The following is a 17,770-nucleotide window of genomic DNA, read 5'->3' as shown; positions in this document are numbered from 1 at the left end:
CATAATGTATTCTCAGCCTTGAGTAATATGACATAAAACATAAAACTTTAGACGCTGGAAATACTTAACACATGGGCTTTGTAAGTTGTGTTATTATCTCTGCACTGATTGGTTGTTTGATTACACATATAGGCGTTCTAATGTTGCTATATTCAACACACACTGCGAGTCAACACGGTACCATTGCAAAACGTTTTTTAAGAAAAGGGGTGGTAAGCTTTAGGGTTAAGGTTAGGAATAGCTTCGAAGTGGTTAGGATAAGTGGAAGTTATGAGGGGAAGGTATTAGCAATCATTAGCAACAAGAAAAACTAAAAAAAACTAAAAACAACAACACTAAAAGCACCTTTGTCAAAATTGTCCCAAAGCAGATTCGAACCCCCAACCTCAGCATTCTGGCTGTTGTATAATCGCTATGTCAGTTACACCAAAGCATTCTTGATCATCGCTATGACAATTACGTCTTATGATGTGACGAATACGATTCTTCCTTATGTATCAACAAGCTATGAGAATTACGTCTTATAATATGATGAATATAGGAAAAGTTCATTGAACGTCAATATCTGCTGGCCGAGTTAAGGTCATCACATTCAAGCTAAATGACCTCATCTGCTATGCCTTCATGTTACCTACCATGAGTAGAAGGCCAATGCACTCCACAAATAATAAGAAAAAACATTGGACCCTTACGGAGGTAGAGTAGCCTATAGGCCTGCTGGGTGAAGGTATTTAGTCAGGATACAAAATGAAACCAGAGAACGTGCTGTACTTATTATTGTTGCCTCCATGTGCTTTACCACCGTCTAATTTAACGTAAATCTCGTCTCCGGAGTCTAGGTGTAGAACGAGGCTGTTACTCGCATAATCATAATTCTGATCTGCGTCCTGAGCAATCGCACTCGCCCGAACCTGTGGGATGAAACGGATATACATATTACTTCAGTAGTAATTCCATGAACATGATATACGTGACAACTCCTGATAATACTGACGCCTGATGGGAGTCGATACAAATTAGGCTGGGGACAAGGATTTTGCACGTAACGTCTTTACTAAAACTTTCAAGCACAGCTCAGATAACCTGATTGGTGTGGCCCAGACTAAATTGGCGGGCTGAGTCTATCAAAGCTTCCAAGCAGATGCTACATGGCAAAGTTACCGATTACAAATAACAATTTTAGTCTAGATGTTTACCTGTCCGTTTTTGCATAAATCAGCCCACATGCTGGTCCCGTCGCCTCCCCGCATTAAGACATGATATGTGAAAAAATAGATCCCGGACACTTGGCAAGTAAACTTGCCGGTGGTTGGGTCATATTGGTTCCCCAAGTTTGTGACAACATCGTCGAACCGCAGAACCTCATATCCTTCATGTGGGTTCTTTAAACCAACATAGAAAGCAATGTTTGTGCCAACAGCTGCTGTGTTAACCTCGTCCGATAGAGTTGTTGCTGTCCCTGACGTTACCGCGGGGAAAAGTGTTTTCCTGGAATCGCCCTTTTCCCCAGGTGGTCCTCTTGGACCGGGTGGTCCTAGTTCACCCGGGGGACCTCTTGGTCCCGGTTTCCCTGGTCGTCCCGGATCACCTTTAGTCCCTTGCGCCAACGGTGGCGGCGGAATGGCATTCAGATCCTGCATGACCTCCATGGCCGTGGCACTGGGTTTAGAACTGTATGGATCACAGATCATTCGACAGGTGCCCAGCATCTCATAATGCGCCGAAGTCTTGGAACTTTGCACAAGCAGCGGTATTGCTATAAAAAGGGCCAACACCATGACGATGCCAACCGCAGCAGCCACAAGTCGCTTCCTCTGGACTATTCGAGGAGCAAGCGATACAAAGTCAACCGAGCTTTGAGAAGTAATCGTGAAAGGTTTACGCGCGTCTGAAAAAAAACCAAAAACAGAGGCGAAGGATGAAAGGAATCACTTTTTTTTCTCAATGCGACTATTCAATTTTATTCGGACCATGAGCCCAAGGCAGGCTATGCCAGTATCCCAGCGTTTCAGAGGACAGAGATGGTACTCATCTTGGCTTGGATGTGCGCGCGCTGGTTCGCTCGGAGCGCTCCAAGCCATCCCAGTCCTCCTGGATCAAGGAAAAGGGCGGGGGGGGGGGATGCCGCTGACGTAATAAAGCCTGTTGCAATATGGAATAAGATCGAAATAATAATCGGGCAATCTTTATGTATGATTTACAAATCCTTATACACCAAGGGTACTGAATTGTAAAGCATAAGGAACGGTAGAGCGTTACCGAGTGTACATTTTGAAAAATGTCTGCCCCGTGTTTTTAACTGTTTAAAAGTGCTCGTCATCTGAACATGAAAACATTCCGTCCAAAATTGCACAGAGTAGGCTACACCGAAACGACAAATTCCACTACGCTTTGAATGAGCGCTGTCCTTTCAGCACCTATCTACCCTTTAGGGTGCGCGCCTATAGGCAACCGTTTAAAAAAACCCATTAAGGTTGAAGTGCATTTAAGGATCATGTACCCTGACTGTTTAACTAATATTCGATAGCATGTTTAAATATGTCATACTTCCTATGTTATGAATCACAATGTAGCTAATATCACTCAGCAGGTAAAAGATTGAATACATAGCCTGCATATACGTATGTGGCTCCATACAGCTCATCTGATATGCATCACCAGTCATAGTATGCAATATTGAGTTAGTCACAACATGGGCTCTGCTACACATCGCCTTCACCACCAACAGTACACACTAGGAAAGTGATGGTTTCCTGTCTGATCTGTTAATCCTTTAATTCTCGAGCTGGGACTTACTATTTAACAACCTCTCTCAGCATTACATTGCCAGCTAAGGGAAATGCTAACATTTTATTCCTGTTCAGCCACCCAATGGAGAGTCGGTCATGCATGACACATTCGTTATTTAGCCGTTACGCATTGAATTGCTCTTTTTTTATCCATTAGATGTTGAAACACAAACCTAAAGATTAGGCATACTTCACAAATTGCTGCACACACTTAATAGGCTAGGATGTTCTCATACACTTCTATATGTGTTTCCACAAGACACCTTTTTTGGATAGTCTAGCACCTAGACTCTAGGTGCTAAAGTGAATAATGATATGCCTAACTAGAAAACAAGTTACTTCACCCATGATAGCATTGTTTTGCTTTTTTAAGCTTTGTCAAAGACATTATCAATATTTAGCTTAATTGAATATGTATATAGTTTTGTTCGTAGTCTATTTTCATAAATGATCCACTGAGGATCAGGCTGAAGCAATAACTCATAGGAAACAAACCTGAAGCAGAATGAGTGTCCAAATATTTGACTCAGATGAATGACCTTATCTTTCTAAGCTGGTTGGGTTAGGGTTAGGGTTAGGGTTAGGGTTAGGGTTAGTCTGACCTGACACTGAACACACAGGTGAATTCATGCTCTAGCCAGCATCAATGTATGTATTGCTGTGGTATTTGTTAGATATACTGTACAGTATGTGATATGCAAAACCTCCCAAATAAGATGATAACCATATCATATCTCGATCACATTGCCCACTTATTTGATCACAGTGCCCCTCATGTTTAACCCCATTGCATGCCTGCATGTGAAAACAGTAGTTTCTTCATCCCAGACATGATAAAAGGGATAGGGTTAGGGTTAGGGTTAGGGATAGGGATAGGGTTAGGGTTAGGGATAGGGATAGGGTTAGGGATAGGGTTAGGGATAGGGTTAGGGTTAGGGATAGGGTTAGGGTTAGGGTTAGGGATAGGGTTAGGGATAGGGTTAGGGTTAGGGTTAGGGATAGGGTTAGGGTTAGGGTTAGAGGTTAGGGTTAGAGGTTAGGGTTAGGGATAGGGTTAGGGATAGGGTTAGGGTTAGAGGTTAGGGTTAGGGATAGGGTTAGGGTTAGGGTTAGGGATAGGGATAGGGATAGGGATAGGGATAGGGATAGGGTTAGGGTTAGATTCAATGCCCCTAATTCACTGTTCATAGATGAATTTGTAGGAGACATATAATGACGCTGTGTGCAGAAAGGTCACAAACTGTGAGATCGAGGCGTAGCTCTCTAGGTGTGGGTGGATTTGAGGATCTACTGCAGTAAACACTGTGTGTGTGTGTGTGTGTGTGTGTGTGTGTGTGTGTGTGTGTGTGTGTGTGTGTGTGTGTGTCTGTGTGTGTGTGTGTGTGTGTGTGTGTGTGTGTGTGTGTGTGTGTGTGTGTGTTGTTGTTCAGAATTCTCACACATATCAGTTTTATATTCATAAAATATGATTACATTAAAAATAGAAAATGTACACACTTGTTTCTTCTTGTGTTGGTGGAAAAATATGTACACCGTGGGAGCTCCGTATTGAACAGTGCAAACCTGCTTTGTATGACGTTATAATGCAAGTTTAATTGTCATTCATACATTGTAAGCAGTTTTTTTATAAGTAGAGGATAAGCACTCACTGCCTCACTACCCACATTGCTGCATTTCCCAGGGATTAGTACAGTACACCTTTTGGCTTTGGCAAAACAAGGCAGGCCAGGCATGCACAAGTGTCTATGCAACAGAGGCCATTGAAATGAATTGTTGCCCTGTGGTAGAGTCGTACAGTTTCTCTAAACACACAACTCATTGGAAGATGCTGAGTGCCCTCTCAGAGGCCAAAGGAAGCAACAGACTCAATAAAATAATGCTGTTCTTAATGCTGTGTTTTCTGTATTCTGTGTTTCGAATGACCGACAGAGTTTTGTTAGCGTTTCCTGTCTTGTATTTTGTTGTGTATTCAATGTTGTAGTAGACTTTAAACCTATTATCAAAGCTGCTTTGCGGATCTGCATGAAGTTGTGTCTACATGATCTATGGGCAAAGGCCTTTCCATGTAAAATCTTTCATTAGATTAGCTAAAACAACATGGCCGCTATAAACCGAAAAACCCAGAATAGCGCCACCCTGTGGTCAAACACAACCATACTTTAGGGGTTAGGTGAACACATACCCCTGACCATCTGTGCCAAATGTCATGACTCAAAGTCAACTAGATCAATAGATATAAATATGTGCTTGTTATGGCACCACTATGTGACAGATCAGAATATGACTGCACATGTTAGGTCCTGAGAGTGTTAGACATATGTTTGCCAAGTTTGGTAGCGATGCACCCCACCATGTCTGATTGTTCTCGAGTTTTCGGTCATATGAGGTGAGAGTTGATGAAATTTGCATTTTCAATTGCATGATATTGTGCCACCTTATGACCAGAGACATGGCAATAAATGACAGGGTGTGGCCTACAGCCCTTGACCATTGTGCTAAGCTTTGTTGACCTAATGCGAATATTCCATTCACTTCCAGTAAAAAAAAAAACACAGCTTTGTCTGTATAGCATCAAATATCACCCAGGGCGGAGTCAGGTCTGAATGGCCATGTCCATTTTTGTGACGTGTCTTTATCAGATATGCCGTTGCCTTTACTAATCTAAACCACGTTTATATCCAAATCTCAATGATGTGCTGGTGAATACTTAAGCCTACTTGAGGATTTACTCGGTCACGGCTTTTCACTGTCCTGGCACCCCACTGGTGGAACGAGCTTCCCACTGCTGTCAGGACTGCAGAGTCACTACCTATCTTCTGACTGAAGACCCATTTCTTCAGGCTACATTCTGACTGTCCCTCCTAAAGATCTATTCATTCCCACTACCCCCCTGTACAGTTTATCTACTGTAAATAAATTAAAAAAATAAAAGAATAAAAAAAATATGTATATATGTATGCAAACGGCCCTAGCATAGGTTTGTTTTTCTTATGATGACCGATGGACAGATGATTCACTTAATTAGACAAATGTATTTGTTGTAAGTCGGTTTGGATAAAGGCGTCTGCTAAATGTCAAAATGTAAATGCAAATGTAAAGGATGGATCCTGACCAGTGTGTGACCTCAGTCACAGCAATAGGGGGTCGACCAAACGGTTGGACGGAGATGGCTTTAATTATGGCTCTGAGGATGAATTCTGCTCAGTCCTGTACATCAATCTATGATGTAACCTCACGTGCCGGGCCTTCCAGGCTTCTACAGCACATGGCCGGTGAACCATATAACATAATGAGCAATCCTCTACATTTCTTAGAGGTTTCTCTGTGTCAGAATGCTGCTCCACCAATGTCATTTTCACTATGAATGTCACCAGATATACAGATGGCCTCGTCATCCTATCCGTTACGGTACAGATGAGCAGTTAGTTGTACTGTATAGGGAATGGCCACATAAGAGCCAGCCTTTACACTTCAAAAGGAAAACCCGACATAAACGTTTTTGGACAGTTGCCAGAGAGTTGCATAATGCCAGACTACAGGGCATTCATATGTTCCCACCCAAAAAATTATTTAGGGAAACAGAAGAAAGTAAAGTCCTCTCAAATAACGAGCATGAGCCTGTTAACACAGTAAGACTGAATCTCTAAATACAGCATTTGACAATGACATTGACCTGCGCTGCGTCCTCATTTCCATTTTCAGCACTAGTGAGTTCCATGGTCAACATGTTAGGCATGAATCACTACCGGCTAAATGTCTGCTCCTAAGCTTCCAGTCTAGCCTGACCCACTTCTCTATTCTGACATGTGCCTCTGTAAGGCTGCAAGTCTGTTATCTGATGCAGTGGGCTTGACTCACAGACCCCTGGGCGGCATTATTGCCCAGCTCATAATGACACATCCTCAGTTTGGCTGACAGATTTGGGCCTCCAAGTGCCAATAATGACTTGACCTGATCTTGGCAGATTAGGTCTTTAGAACTGGCTCGACCATTGTTGGACTCTGACCTTGCATGAGTGACCTGTGTGTATAATGCAACAAATCAAGCTTTCTTGCAGTGTTCTTTACACCGTACACTGTCAATTAAACTGTATAACTTGACTAAACCCAATGTTGTATAGTCCTGTTCTGTCCTGGGGTCCCACAGGGTATGCAGGCTTTTGTTCCAGCTCAGTACTAACAAACCTGGTTCAACTAACAAAGGTGATTCAATGGTGTACAACTTCATTCCATTACAGGACCATTTAGGTACTGTAACAGAGATGCTTCAGTAAGTCCTTAATCACAATAAATGCACTGTGATTTCTAGGTTATATGGTGGATTAGTGTGGCATTGCACTCTAAATTAGAGAGGAAAGAGTCCAAGGCTGTCTAGGCCCATATATCTCTGTGCTCACTGCTGAAGTCCTCGAAGGAAATCCTACTTTACTCCTCTCATCTTGACAGACGGAGCTGGGAAGGTTACGGTAATATGAAGGGGCAGACGGGGCTTGTGAGCCAGGCGGGCAGGGAAATGTTTTGGACATGCTTGGCATTCAACATGAGCCCAGATAGAGCTGTCGGCTGAGATGAAAGTTAACCACAAACGCTGACGCCACAAGGGATCTCTCCATGTGCAAAGTATAACACAGATGCCGGCTATCACAGTCACTGGAAAGCTGTGTTAATAGTCACTGAAAAGCTGTGTTAATAGTCACTGGAAAGCTGTGTTAATAGTCACTGAAAAGCTGTGTTAATAGTCACTGAAAAGCTGTGTTAATAGTCACTGGAAACTGGTAAGATGAATAAATGTGTTAATTAAGTATAAATAGGCTACATTTAGCCTGAGCACTGAATTAGGTGTTGTCTGTTGAAAATGCACTTATTCATTGATGGAGGAATAGGGAGAGGTATTTATTTTAATTTCCATTCGTAAACTAGGAATAATTATGGACATTGATTGTCTGTCAAAAATCATTGTTAACAAAATAATAAAAAAAAAATCAAATACACAAGATACAGTATGAGGAGAGAGACAACACTGCTGTCCACGACCACTGAAGGCCTAACTTACTAACCCTAACCCTAACCCTAACCCTAGAGAGACAACACAGCTGTCCACGACCACTGAAGGCCTAACTTACTAACCCTAACCCTAACCCTAGAGAGACAACACAGCTGTCCACGACCACTGAAGGCCTAACTTACTAACCCTAACCCTAACCCTAGAGAGACAACACAGCTGTCCACGACCACTGAAGGCCTAACTTACTAACCCTAACCCTAGAGAGACAACACAGCTGTCCACGACCACTGAAGGCCTAACTTACTAACCCTAACCCTAACCCTAACCCTAACCCTAGAGAGACAACACAGCTGTCCACGACCACTGAAGGCCTAACTTACTAACCCTAACCCTAACCCTAACCCTAACCCTAACCCTAGAGAGACAACACAGCTGTCCACGACCACTGAAGGCAGACTGATGAAACAGTGTTGACAGCGTCTGACCTGCAGTCAAACCTTTGTTTTATTTTAGTATGTTTTTCATTTACACCCCTGGGCTGGGATATTTAGCGACTTTTAACAACAACCTTGTATCATAAATATATATACTGTGTGTGTGTGTGTGTGTGTGTGTGTGTGTGTGTGTGTGTGTGTGTGTGTGTGTGTGTGTGTGCGTGCGTGCGTGCGTGTGTGTGTGCATATTGTATTCTGTTCTAGAACCTTACAATCTCAAATGCACTATGATCCATAAACAAAAAACACAAAGCACAAATATAATATAGAAACTCATAACGGTGTCAATAAGACAAAACATATTGGACAACACATGTTAATGCAATGAAATAATTTTACTGAAGTAGAAATATAATAATTTGGTGTGACAGGTGGGGGAGGAGGAGGAGGGGGGGGGCAAGGAGGAAGGGGGAAAACACAAAGGAGAAACAGGTGTCACTATGCAACCATGAACAGCTTGCAATATTCATGAGAGCTGCAGCTCTGCTCCTGAACTATATCCTGATGCTCTCAACGCTCTGGCTGTCCTCTGCTCCTGTAGCAACGAGGTTAGCCTTAGAAAAAGAAAGAACACCTCTCCAGTTGGCAAGTGCAAGTTTGGCCTACTTTGTGGGTGAAAAATGTCGTAAAAAGATCGGGCAAGGCAGGTGCGCAATGGGCCAAGTATTGCGCGTCTGTGTGCTTTCGGACAGTATGCTAAATACACATACAATACAAATACATATACACATACAGAACATTTTGAACAGGTTTGTTATACGTGAAACCGAGAGGTATTCGCTGGACTGTTTGCTAGGGTGTAATGATGCTTTCAGTTTATCTGGGTGAGAATAGATATTCAAGGAATGGACCATTTCTCTGGCAGGGGTATTGTGTTTGGCAAAGTTTACTACACAAAGTTCACTACACAAGTAGTGATGGCATTAACGCTAATGACAGTGTAGGCCTGTGACAATTCTCTCATACATGTTATGAAGAGTATGTTTACCATGTAGAGTTGAATATATCATGTCAGATGGATGAATATGCTTTATCATAAACATACTACATTGCTTTCAGTAATAATTGAAAGAAGGCACACGCACGCACACACACACACACGCACGCACACACACACACACACACACACACACACACACACACACACACACACACACACACACACACACAGACTCACACTGACTTATGAGGTGCACACAATAAACCCATTTGTGGTTGAGTTCTATGATCTAATATACGATGATGAATCTACTGATGCAAGAATGAGGTAATTAAAAGTAACCTTCATTAGAATGTATCCACACACAAACAGCCTTGATATGTATTTGTAAACACAAAGCAATGCTTTTATTTATAACTTTTTTTTAATAATGTCTGTCCCTGATTTCGTTTTTATTCACACATCGTGATATTTATTTGCAAACGTAAGAGCATTTATTCAGAAATCTTTAGCCATACTTACAAATCATACTTATAAACATTTTGCATTTATTAAAATAATAGTTTTCAAATACAAATCAAGGAAGTTTGTGTGTGGATAGTCAATTATATTTCTGCTTTGTGTTTCTTTTGTTTACGGAACATATTTGTGAGTTGTACTTTATTTAATTACAATAATATCGGCTTTAACCCACCTCCAGAGCAGCCTCCATGCTGCCTCCATGCTGCCTCCAGAGCAGCCTCCATGCTGCCTCTCCAACGGTACAGGGGTTTTACGCACAAGGCTTTTTGGGGTGGGACTTTTATCTCCCGCACGCAGGGTGGGCGGTTAGGGCGGGGACTGACTCTGCGTCACAGACAGAGTAGAGGCCAGGGGAACACACGGAACCAAGAAACAAGGTGAGAAACTATAGCAAGAGCATTTCTACCAACCTGATTTGTTTACTATAGATAGTTTTTTTTATTTGTATAGCCAAACTGTTAGTTACTCTCCTTATAAAACGTGGAACAACTACCCCGAGAGGGAAGTTGTACTTTCGTATAACTTTTGGCCAAAGTTAGCCATTACACAGTTCATCCAAGGACAGCTAAATTAGCAAGCTAACTACTGTCCGATCATGGTCACAGGAGCTGGCTAGCTAGCTATAGCTCTCTAACCCTATCTGTCGTTGATTTATATGTCACCATTGGCCCGAATCTCTGCCCGAATGTTCAGTGTCAGCAGACCGTAATCCTGTCACATGTGCTCAGCCTGCGGGATTTCCATGACTTGCCTAGTTGCTAGCCTACGTTATGTAGCGATCAGTAGACAGTGCATGACATTAATAAGGTTGTTGAATTAATTGAAACATGAGTGTACCGTGATGCTGACAAACTCAGCTTTGCTTTGAAAGGTGCACTGACAGAATTGACCACTGACGTCAACATTTCACAGCCATTTTCATTTCATTTTCTGTTCTTGGCAGGATGCCAAAGGAGGAGATGAAAAAGCCTCTCCTAAGGGGTGCCAGACATCTGGAGACCTCTCTGTCAGAGCTGTGTAACCCTACGGTTGGCATCCTTGGCACTGGGGATTTCTCCCGCTCCCTGGTCACTAGGCTGGTGGCTTCAGGGCACCGGGTGGTGGTGGGCAGCCGGAACCCCAAGCGCTGTGCGGCACTATTCCCAGAAGAGGCCGAGGTAACCTCCCAGCAACAGGCGGCGACCCAGGCCGACCTGGTCTTCGTGGCCCTCTTCCCAGAGCACTACTCCACCCTGGCTAGCCTGAGGGAGAAGCTGGCTGGGAAGACTCTGGTGGACGTCAGCAACGGCACCCAGCTGAACAGAGACCGGCCGTCCCACGCGGAGCAGCTTGCCTCTCTCTTCCCTGAGAGCAATGTGGTGAAGGGCTTTAATGTGATCTCAGCCTGGGCCCTCCAGACTGGGCCACGGGATGGCAGCAGGCAGGTAAGGCCTCTGCAGAGAACACTCCCATTATTCTAAAAATATGAAGCACTGTACAGTGGCACCTCTTCCCTTCTAATTGGATAATTGATTAGGCCTACTGTTAGTTGACATGTTTCACACATTAACTGTCAGCCTCTAAGCCTAATCCCAAATGTTATTCGTATACCTGTAGGTGGTAGGCCTATATTTTACTATTCGTGTAGTATCCCCGTGAGTTGGTGTCTCCTTGGCGAAGATTCCCTAAGCTGCCTGACTCTTTAGGGCTATGCTCTGCTCCCCTGTCCAGGTGCTGATTTGCAGTGACAGCATTCAGGCAAAGAGTGCCGTGGTCCAGATTTGCAGAAGTATGGGCTTCATCCCTGTAGACATGGGCTGTCTTTCCTCTGCACGGGAGATAGAGAACCACCCCCTGTACCTCTTCCCCTCCTGGCGAGCCCCGGCCCTCTGCACCCTCTGCCTCTTCTTCCTCTTCTTCACCTACAACTTCATCAGAGACATCCTGCATCCTTACCTCACCGCGGGGAAGAGCGTGTTCTACAAACTGCCTGTGGAGACTGTCAACGTCACCCTGCCCTCTGTGGCCTTGGTGACACTGTCCTTGGTCTACCTGCCTGGCATCATGGCTGCGTTCCTGCAGTTGTCGTGGGGCACAAAGTACAGGCGTTTCCCTGATTGGCTGGGCCGCTGGCTGCAGCTGCGTAAGCAGCTGGGCCTCTGCAGCTTCTTCTACGCTGCCTTGCATGCCGTCTACAGCCTGTGTCTACCCATGCGAAGATCAGCCCGCTACAAGCTACTGAATGAAGCCTTTAAACAGGTGAGAACCTTTAGATGACAGTTTTGAAACATTACAACCACACAAGTGACTCAAAACTCTGGACGCCCCCAGAGGAGCATCCTCACCGACTTAAAGCTCACTTACGTAAACACAGAATCCCCCCTGTCCCTGCTCAGAAAAAAGAACAGAAAAAAGCATGCCAAGGCGATTAATCAAGACCGCACACATGCAAAAGGCTTTGTCCACCTCTTTTGTGTCAGGCTTCCTTTAGCTGTCTATGTGGAAACATCGTCTGGCTGCTATAGTGTTTATTAGTGTGTGGATGTACAGTACTTGATGTGGAGGGGTGTGCTTGGCTACAAATGATTGTGCTGTTCTGGCAGGTTAATGTTTATGAGTGTGTCATTTGTGTTTGCTGGGAAGGTGAAGGTGGGCCTGGAGGTCTCATGGGTGGAGGAGGAGGTGTGGAGGATGGAGCTGTACCTGTCTGTAGGGATCCTGGCTCTGGGACTGCTCTCTCTGCTGGCCATCTCCTCCCTGCCCACTGTGGGGAACTCCCTCAACTGGAGAGAGTTCAGCTTTGTACAGGTCAGTTTGCTTTAGACGCACACACACACACACACACACACACACACACACACACACACACACACACACACACACAGTGGCTGCACAAGGCTGCCTTCCTTGGGGTGCCAAACTTGTTTTGGTGATTGGACCAGAGAAAGCAGCAACATTGCAGCTCAGAGGGACACGGCCGTGTCTGTCAAAACGGGACTCGGAATGCATGAAGGGGAACTTGCTATTATGGTTTCATTTTCCAGGGATTTGTAGTTCTTTTTAGCTTTTGAACTTTCCCTTCATATTTATGTTAAGCTGATCCAGTTGGCGATCCAGATTAGTCACATGCTGCTAGCCCCTGTGATAAAAGGGAGGGTTCTGCTTGGCCTGTCAGGCTGCCAGCAGCCGGGGGAAATGTTTTAGCATTATTCTCCATCAAGATTACAGTCCACTTCCTTAAGCTTGCAGCCCAGACAGCCTGAGTCCAGTCCAGCCGACATGTAGTGTGGACATTCCTTTGAGGAGCAGGCTGGCGGCTATTAGGAATTAACTCTCCAACTACAAACAGAGCCTGCTATCATTATTAAGAAGGCATGAGGCAGGGCTGCGTGAAATACTTTCATAGCAAAGTAAACATTTATATTTAGAGATGGAAGTGGATGAATCATAACTGTAAACCTTCCCTCTTCGTAAGGTTAATTGTCCTCTGCCTGCACTATTATCCTCTGCCTGCCCTGAGTACCCTCGGCGGTACGAATAATTAGAGGATCCCACCGACACACACACACACACACAGTCTACAGGCGCTCATTAAGGTCATATGAGTGTATAGGTCACACGACTCCCCCGGGTCTCTTAACTACACTAGTGCCTCATGATGAGCTAATGTACTGCACTCATAAAAGACCACTAAAGAATCCACTGCCTTTCGCTGAACTGAGGAACTGTCAAGTTATTAGGTTGTAAGTCAAATCCCAGATCTACTTCTAGGCAGGGTTCTTCATCTGTTTTTACGAAGTGCTTCAGAAAGGGCCTTGAATGGGCTTGGAGGGCGCTGAGGGCTCTGAGGGCGCTGAGGGCTCTGAGCTAATTTAAGGTCGTTGCTGATGTTTGGTGTTGAAAATGTAAAGGGAAATGTTGAGGCCATGACAGTCCTGGTCCTGCAACCTGTATTTTGAAGGTGACAGCGACATTGCTAACTGAAACCACTTACAGCTGAAGGGTCTGTGGACGTCAGTTAGATTTCTGTTTTTCAGAGCAGAAGACAAAACAGGAAACCACTTGTATTCCATCTATGTGTCTAAATCTGAAAAAGAGAAACTTCTCATTTTCCAATTATTGTAATCAAATAATAGTTACATTTAAATTTCTAACTAAAGGAAAATTTCACGGATTGTCACCATGACTGAAATTATTAGTGGTATTTGTTGTCTAAATAGCCAGGAAATATATACAATACAATTCTTGCAACAAAATAGCCTTTCATTGGACCAGGAAGTAATATGTCCAAATAATGAACTCCTACAAAGTCCATAATGCTTTGCGCCCCCCAGCCAGCTACGAAGCTAAGATGCACGTTAGTAAACACAAAGCAGGCAGTAGCTAATTCAGAAATGATGACTTCACTCCTCCCTAAAGCTCCTTGTAGTTTTCAAAAAACATGTGATTACACCCAAATACATCCCTTGCACATGAACCATGATACACACACATACTCGCTCTCCTCAGACACACACATACACACACACACACACACACACACACACACACACACACACACACACATACTCACACATACTCGCTCTCTCCTCAGACACACACACACACATACTCGCTCTCTTACACTTGCCCATTGTGTTGTTATTGTATTTGTATTGTTATGTCCTGATATTTGCACTGTTGTGAGGAAGCTTGCAATGTAAGCATTTTATTTTACAATTGACATCCTGTACCCTGTGCATATGATCAATCAACTTTCACTTGACTTGGGATACGTACACAGGGGTGGGCAGAGTTTAAGGCAAGGTACACAGGGGTGGGCGGAGTTCAAGGCAAGGTACACAGGGGTGGGTGGAGTTCAAGGCAAGGTACACAGGGGTGGGCGGAGTTCAAGGCAAGCCATTGGCTAAACGCAAAGCCAGCATCCACCCACCCCAGCATTCCCCTCTCTCCTTCCATCCACCCACCCCAACATTCCCCTCTTTCCTTCCATCCACCCACCCCAACATTCCCCTCTTTCCTTCCATCCACCCACCCCAGCATTCCCCTCTCTCCTTCCATCCACCCACCCCAGCATTCCCCTCTTTCCTTCCATCCACCCACCCCAACATTCCCCTCTTTCCTTCCATCCCCCCACCCCAACATTCCCCTCTTTCCTTCCATCCACCCACCCCAACATTCCCCTCTTTCCTTCCATCCACCCACCCCAGCATTCCCCTCTTTCCTTCCTTCCATCCACCCACCCCAGCATTCCCCTCTTTCCTTCCTTCCATCCACCCACCCCAGCATTCCCCTCTTTCCTTCCTTCCATCCACCCACCCCAGCATTCCCCTCTTTCCTTCCTTCCATCCACCCACCCCAGCATTCCCCTCTTCCCTTCCAGGCGCAGCACCAGAGAGGGAGGACACATGACGCCCCAAACGTAGTGAAATAAAACAGACTGACAAAAAGGGAGGGGCCTTAAGGGAGCCATTTTGATAGGCTGAGAGTCATGGAAGCAAATAGAAGACTGTAGATTGGTCAAGTACCACTGGGATAAAACTAATAAACTGAGATTTTACAATAATTCAAGTTTTTCTTTCTTTGCAATATGATCAATCGGTACGCCACGCAACACCACCTTGTGTGCCAACCTTGGCACCCATGCCAGGGGCAGCCGACTCCTTCTCTAAGGCACATCCATCAAATGCTCCTACAATGATTCCCCTTCATGTATTAATCATGGTCTCTTCTCTCCCCTGCAGTCTAGACTGGGCTACTCTGCCCTGGTGATGGCCACCCTGCACACCCTCATCTTCGGCTGGGACCGGGGCTTTGACCCAGAGCAGTACCGCTTCTACCTGCCCCCCACCTTCCTGCTGGTGCTGGTCCTGCCGTGGGCCGTGCTCCTGGGCAGGCTGAGTCTGTCCCTGCCCTGCTTGGCGCTGCGCCTCAGACAGATCCGCAGGGGCTGGGAGGAGAGCCGCCACATCCGTTTCACACTGCCTGAGGAGGACTGCAATGGTTGCTCACGAGAGGACATCAGTAACGTCTGAGAAACGCTGACACACACACACACACAATTTAGGGGGGGGGGGGGCCAGGAGCAATTGAGGGATTTCCATGACTTTTTATTTTCTTACTAAATACAAAGACAGGGAAATACAACTGTACTTTGAGCTGAGAGTGACATTTCAAATACAGTAGTCTGTTTATCTTGCTATCACTTATCAACGACAATGAACCATGGCTTGTGAACACTATGCTTCCTGCACCTTGTATTGCAAAACTGTTATGCTGGTTTTCACATGCTGTCCCTACTCCTTCCTCCTATTGGTCTCCTACCAGAGGTTAGGGTATAATCAGGTTGATCAGGAACATTGTGCTCATAGCAACCTATGTGTTGTCAGTCTGACCCGCTTGCAGCTGAATCTGGCTCCGCCGGCTGCTTTGATAGCCCCATCAAGGTCAGAGACATGGCGGTGCCTCACAGCAAAGACATCCATTGTTTTAGAGGGTGTTATGCTTGCTTTTGTGTTGTTATGGCTTCTCACTGCTCTGAGGTTTTTGCCCTTAGCCTCACAATGCAATTCTTCATCAGTACCAATGAATGCACTATAACGTTCAGACTTTACCAGGCCAGTCTTTCACTCGATCAAATGTGTGTGCCAGAGATTGTACAATCAAGTCCAAATTGTTGCTGGCAGCAAAGGCATGTTGGGTTGAGCTCAGAATGTTTTGTCCCTTTTGAAGTCGACACTAAATAATATATGGGTCTAATTTAAAGATATTTTATAAAGGTAGATGCATTTGATCAAACTGACCTGCTGTCTTGGTGACTCAATGGTTCACCTTAAATTGTATTGTATATGTATTGGCTGTTACAAAAGTTTTATAATGTTATATCAGTTCTGTAAAATATCCTTAATTGTTTGTTAGTTGATTAAATGAAATCAAGGAATTAACATTTTGGTTGTGCTTGTTAGTAGAATAAACACAATATTTTCCACAACTTATATTGTATTTGCTTTATGACTGATTGACAGACTGATTTGATTTATTTAATTGTCATGCACCTTCCAACAGTACCAAGCCTATATGGGCTTATAAAACGCTACTAAACAATACGTGTGTGTATTCAACACAATTACTCCAGTTTCATTACAAAAAGTGAATAACCTATGATCCTAGGTAATTTCATACAGTAATAGTAATTGTAGGCAACAACAAACAGTACATTTAAGTAAAAGGTGAATAAATGTGAATGAACTTTAAGATATGTTAAAAGATTTTAACTATAATATGTCTACTAGTTGCTGTGCTGCAGTGTCAGGTTTTATCTCTAGCACCTGCTAAATGAGCTAGCTAACGATGGGTACTTCTGGCTGTGTGAAAAACTGGAAGGAGTAGGTCTACCTAAACATGTTGTTTAATGTAATATATCCACCAGGGTTGGGCGTTATCCCATTGTCTTATTCACGACATTACTTTAGAAAATATCCTCATACGATAATATTGTTCATTGCTGAAGTATGTTGGAGACATGCGACATGCAACATATGTTGGAGACAGTGCACAGAGTGTATCTGGTGTTTTAAGCGCAAACATACTTTTTTTGGTAAGAGAACAATATCACGATACGCTCCAAATAGCATGACATTGGACAACATATCAGCCCATCCCGAGTATCCACATTCATAACCACACCATTGTCTTTGGACAGACTCCGTCCGTAGTGATCTGTCTGATAACGCGCAAGACAGGGGCTGTGTTCCAAAATGCGTTCTTGCCCTCCGTCTGCCCTACACTGTACGTGGTATCCGTTCTAGAATCTAAAGCACAACACCGCATTTTGCAACACAACCTGTTTGTTCAGTTGACGCGACTCGCACTAGAGCGACGACACGTGACAATGCAGTCACACTGGTATTCATTACAGTATGAACGGCCTTAAGTGCCCCCTGCAAGGTCCCCCCTTAGCCTTGCAATTTGCTCCAATTGTAAATTAGGATTTGTCTGTATCCTTTTCTCAAAATCCCCCCCCCCCCAACACATGGACTTCT

At 44.4% G+C, this 17,770-nt stretch overlaps 2 protein-coding genes across 2 annotated transcripts; one reads left to right on the top strand and one right to left on the bottom strand.

Moving 5' to 3' along the window:
• Positions 1 to 382: 382 nt before the first annotated feature.
• Positions 383 to 2,031, bottom strand: LOC310811992 (complement C1q-like protein 2). The gene is made up of 2 exons (XM_083680376.1): positions 1,197 to 2,031; positions 383 to 911 (listed from the first exon to the last, which is right to left on the bottom strand). Exons 1-2 carry the CDS (start codon positions 1,776 to 1,778, stop codon positions 732 to 734), a joined length of 762 nt encoding a protein of 253 aa, XP_083536502.1. The 5' UTR covers positions 1,779 to 2,031; the 3' UTR covers positions 383 to 731.
• An 8,069-nt stretch (positions 2,032 to 10,100) lies between these two features.
• On the top strand, positions 10,101 to 16,723 carry LOC310812418 (metalloreductase STEAP3-like). Its single transcript, XM_083680963.1, has 5 exons — positions 10,101 to 10,126; positions 10,693 to 11,173; positions 11,460 to 11,987; positions 12,372 to 12,536; positions 15,473 to 16,723. Exons 2-5 carry the CDS (start codon positions 10,694 to 10,696, stop codon positions 15,761 to 15,763), a joined length of 1,464 nt encoding a protein of 487 aa, XP_083537089.1. The 5' UTR covers positions 10,101 to 10,126; position 10,693; the 3' UTR covers positions 15,764 to 16,723.
• Positions 16,724 to 17,770: the final 1,047 nt, after the last annotated feature.

Source organism: Argentina silus, assembly GCF_951799395.1.
Source record: "Argentina silus genome assembly, chromosome: 11".
NCBI lineage: Eukaryota > Metazoa > Chordata > Actinopteri > Argentiniformes > Argentinidae > Argentina > Argentina silus.
This window is presented reverse-complemented; position numbering and strand designations above follow the sequence as displayed.

What these genes read in the sequence shown, in the direction of transcription:
- LOC310812418 (XM_083680963.1), top strand. Translation starts at nt 10,694, where the DNA reads ATGCCAAAGGAGGAGATGAAAAAGCCTCTCCTAAGGGGTGCCAGACAT. An exon ending in CACGGGATGGCAGCAGGCAG is followed by an intron (nt 11,174 to 11,459) that starts GTAAGGCCTCTG and finishes TCCCCTGTCCAG; the next exon opens with GTGCTGATTTGCAGTGACAG. An exon ending in TGAATGAAGCCTTTAAACAG is followed by an intron (nt 11,988 to 12,371) that starts GTGAGAACCTTT and finishes TTTGCTGGGAAG; the next exon opens with GTGAAGGTGGGCCTGGAGGT.
- LOC310811992 (XM_083680376.1), bottom strand. Translation starts at nt 1,778, where the DNA reads ATGGTGTTGGCCCTTTTTATAGCAATACCGCTGCTTGTGCAAAGTTCC. An exon ending in ATTTATGCAAAAACGGACAG is followed by an intron (nt 912 to 1,196) that starts GTAAACATCTAG and finishes TTCATCCCACAG; the next exon opens with GTTCGGGCGAGTGCGATTGC.